This window comes from Octopus bimaculoides, chromosome 11, assembly GCF_001194135.2.
Source record: "Octopus bimaculoides isolate UCB-OBI-ISO-001 chromosome 11, ASM119413v2, whole genome shotgun sequence".
In the NCBI taxonomy this organism is placed as follows: domain Eukaryota; kingdom Metazoa; phylum Mollusca; class Cephalopoda; order Octopoda; family Octopodidae; genus Octopus; species Octopus bimaculoides.
In genome coordinates this window covers 10,148,573-10,152,531 of record NC_068991.1, presented here as the reverse complement: position 1 = coordinate 10,152,531, position 3,959 = coordinate 10,148,573, and the positions used below count along the sequence as shown (strand labels likewise).

The window sequence follows — 3,959 nt, the reverse complement described above, 5'->3', positions numbered from 1 at the left end:
CTGATCTGGCAGAGTTTCTACAGCTGGATGCCCTTCCTAACACCAACCACTCCAAGAGTGTAGTGGGTGCATTTATGTGCCACCGGCACAAGGGCCAGTCAGGCGGTACTGGCAACGGCCACACTCAAAAGGGTGTTTTTTACATGCCACCTACACAGGAGCCAGTCCAGCGGCACTGGGTAAATATATATGTGTATGTACTGGCAATCCATCGGTTACATTGCTGAGGGTTCCAGTTGATCCAATCAATGAAATTAACATGCATGTGGCCAAGCACTCCACAGATACTTGTACCCTTAACATAGTTCTCAGGAAGATTCAACATGACACAGAATGTGACAAGACTGGCTCTTTGAAATGCAAGTACAACTCATACAGGGTGGCCTAAATGTAGGTGTACAGTTATCATGTAAGCACTTGAAATTTCTTTTAAAGCATTTCATTACACTTAAATTTCTATCTTACAAATAACTAAATTAGCATAGAATAATAGTTTCATATTTTTTGTTATAACGAAGATCTAAACTGTTAATATATGAATGTGAAAGAGATAGTTGAATAACTGTAAACCTACTTTTGGGCCACCCTGTATTTGCCAGCTGATTGGACTACAGCAATGTGAAATGAAGTGTCTTTCTCAAGGACATAATGTGTCACCAGAAATTGAACTCATGACCTTACAGTTGTGAGCCAAAGACCCCCAACCACTAAGCTGCACAACTTCACTGTTTGTATATACATACTGTACTTATACAATGTTCATGTAAGTGTATGTATTGAAGCTATACACTCTTAAGACAAGGGTTAATAGTTCAGAGAATTATAATCTTATTAATAATAGCACCTCTCAGACTTAGATACTTCGTCTGAGGGTGTATTTCAGACATAACCAAATACTAAATATAAACAACGTTTCTAGTTAGTCCTATGTCAAGGGTTAACTATATGAAGTGTAATAACCTCCAGCCACAGCTGAACGAGTCTTCATATGGATGCCCATAAGTGAAACAATGCGTTCCATTATCCAATCCATCTGCTACTAAGACACTGGCCTTGAATTTTCTTAACAGACATGAAATATGAAGGCTCTCATGTAACTCTGATAGTCTCTTGAATGGAGGGGAAAAAAAAAAAAGAAGAAGATTTGCTGGAAGCTTTGCTGTTTATTTCTTTCCTAGGGCTTTGTTGCTGCTGTTGTTCTTCACAGTTTCTATTTTGGTGGGCGGTTGACATTGTGTTTGCTTTCAGGAATCTCCAATGAAAGGTGTTTCACTTGCAGGAATTCATGTTGTATGTCTTCTTCTTCTTGTTCTTCTCCTCCACTTCCTCCCCCCCCTCCTCTTCCTCCTCTTCCTCCTCTGCCACCACTACCACCACCACCACCTCCTCTGCATCCGCCGCCACCGCCTCTTCTTCTTCTTCGTCTTCTTCTTCTTCTTCTTCTTCGTCTTCTTCTTCTTCTTCCTTTTCTGGCATTGTGTTGTTGAGGAGAAGCAAAGACAATGATTGTAGACTTTGCAAACGCTGTGAGCTGAAGAGTGATTTGGTTGAGAAAACGATGTATAGATGTGTAAATATTTGTGTATATATGTATGTATATATATACATGTGTGTGTGTGTAAAAGAGAGAGATAAGAAAAATAAGAGTTGAAAATGCACTAATGTACTAAATATATATATGTGTGTGTACGTGTGTATGTTTATATCTGTGTGTATATATATATATGTTTGTATATATATATATATATATATATATATATATATGTGTGTGTGTGTGTATGTATATATATATATATATATGTATGTATATGAATAAAGCAAGTTTTATTTATTTTTTAATACAGGGAGTAAATATATATATATGCATACATACATATATACATATATATATATGCGCATACATATATATACATACATATACATATATGAAAGTAAAGATACATAATATATACATACATACTTGTATGTATGTATGTATACAATCTCAACAAACTGTTTGAAGAATTATATAGATGTAATGAAACAAGTTTTAAATATCAGAATTGTGTGAGTGAAAGGTTTGACAACACTATATCACATTATGCCTGGAACATTATAAAGATAACCAAAAATGTATATGTGGTGAGACAGAGATAAAGAGATAGATTGATTAACAGATAGCTGGGCAAGTTAGTATTAACTTGTTTTATATATAAACTATTAAATAGCTAACAAGAAATAAATTTAGTGGTGAGACAGGTAGAAAGCTAGAGTGGTGTATGTTTAGGTTAATGTAAACATATTTGATGTATGATGCATTAAAATGATATCTAGAACTATGTGTTGTGAGACAGAAAAATAAATTGGTAAACTGAGGGTTAGGTTGTCAGAAATTTAGAAAAGTATGCAAGAGAAAGACTAAGAGAGAGATATAGCAGTGAAGGGGAGAAGCAAGGAGAACAGAAGGAAGAAGAACGAGAGGGGGAGATAGGTAAGAAGAAAGATAGATAGATAGATAGATAGATAGAGTGTGCTGTTAAGAAGGTCACTTTGCAACCACATAGTCTTGGGTTCAGTCCCACTGTGTGATACCTTGGGCAAGTGAATTCTACTATGGCCCCAGGCAGACAAAAGCCTTGTGAATGAATTTGATAGACAGAAGCTGTGTGAAAGCCTGCCATGTGTGTGTGTGTGTGTGTGTATGTGTGTGTGTGTGTGTGTGTTTGTATGTGTGTGTGTGTGTGTGTGCGTGTGTGTATTTCCCCATACATGCACATTCACACACTGTTTAACAACTGGTGTATTTTTGCTAGAATAAGAGTAGGCTGGAGAAAGTTCAGAGAGCCATTACCTCTGTTGGTAACAAAAGGTTTCTCTCTCAGAGTGAAAGGCAGATTGTATGATGCTTGTGTATGAACAGCAATGCTGCATGGTTGCAAATGCAGAGGACTTGTGAAAACTAGAAAGAACTGAAGCTAGCGTACTCTGCTGGTTATGTAACATCAGTGTGCATGAATGACAAAGTACAAATGTGTCGAGAGAAAACTGGGTTAAGTGGAGTCAGGATGTAGTGTGCAGGAGAGAAGACTGTGTTGGTATGGGCATATGATGCCTATGAATGAGGGCAGTTGCAAAAAGAAATACTATGGGTTTAATATTGATGGATCTGGTGGAAGAGAAAAAGACCCAGAAAGACACTGGACGATTTTTGAAGGCTAATCTCAGGACTTTTAGCCTTTTGCAGTAGAATGACAAAGGATAGAATGTTGTGCAACCACTTAGAGGCTTTTTTTGTCAGCTTTATTTCACAGGGAATTTCTGTCATTGGTTTTTATCAGCAAGATCTGAAGACTGACCTTACAACATGCATTAGCCCTATCACCCCAACCAAGAAAAAAAGAAAGAAAACCAAAACAAAATAAAATGGATGCACACACACACACACACACACACACACACACACACACACACAACCTATTTTATTTCAGTGACATAATAAGGGACTGTAGGTTCAGAAAAATTGAATTTGTGCTAGTAACAACATTGAGATTTTCCTTATAACTTAACTGAATTCTTCCATTTATGGCATTCATTTTGAATATGATTCTTTCTTCCCTCTTGTTCTGTCTTTCTAGAGTGTACTAAAAGAAGCTGGTGGTCTAAACAAGCCTGTATCATTCCTAATCACTGACACGCAAATCAAAGAGGAGAGATTTCTAGAAGATATCGACAGTCTTCTCAACACTGGAGCTGTTCCCAATCTCTTCACAGCCGAAGAGAAAGGTGAAATTTTAGAGGTTTGTTTTATGTTCTTTCAATTATAGCTTCTTTGTAAGAACTCGGCTCAGTATAAGCTGTTTACCCTTCCGGCATCATTCTCTATCATAGAGTATGGCCGTATTTCGTTTTTGTTTGTTTTACCAGTAAGTTACTAGGTATAAACCATTCATTTTATTATCTAATATATATATATATATATA

General features: G+C 36.7%; 1 protein-coding gene across 1 annotated transcript in view; it reads left to right on the top strand.

Moving 5' to 3' along the window:
* LOC106870489 (dynein axonemal heavy chain 12) overlaps positions 1–3,959 on the top strand; it is a 262,917-nt gene that overhangs the window by 121,182 nt on the left and 137,776 nt on the right. The window contains exon 41 of the mRNA XM_052971523.1: positions 3,615–3,776. Within this exon, the coding sequence (XP_052827483.1) occupies positions 3,615–3,776 (162 nt within the window). The remainder of the gene's footprint in view (positions 1–3,614; positions 3,777–3,959) is intronic.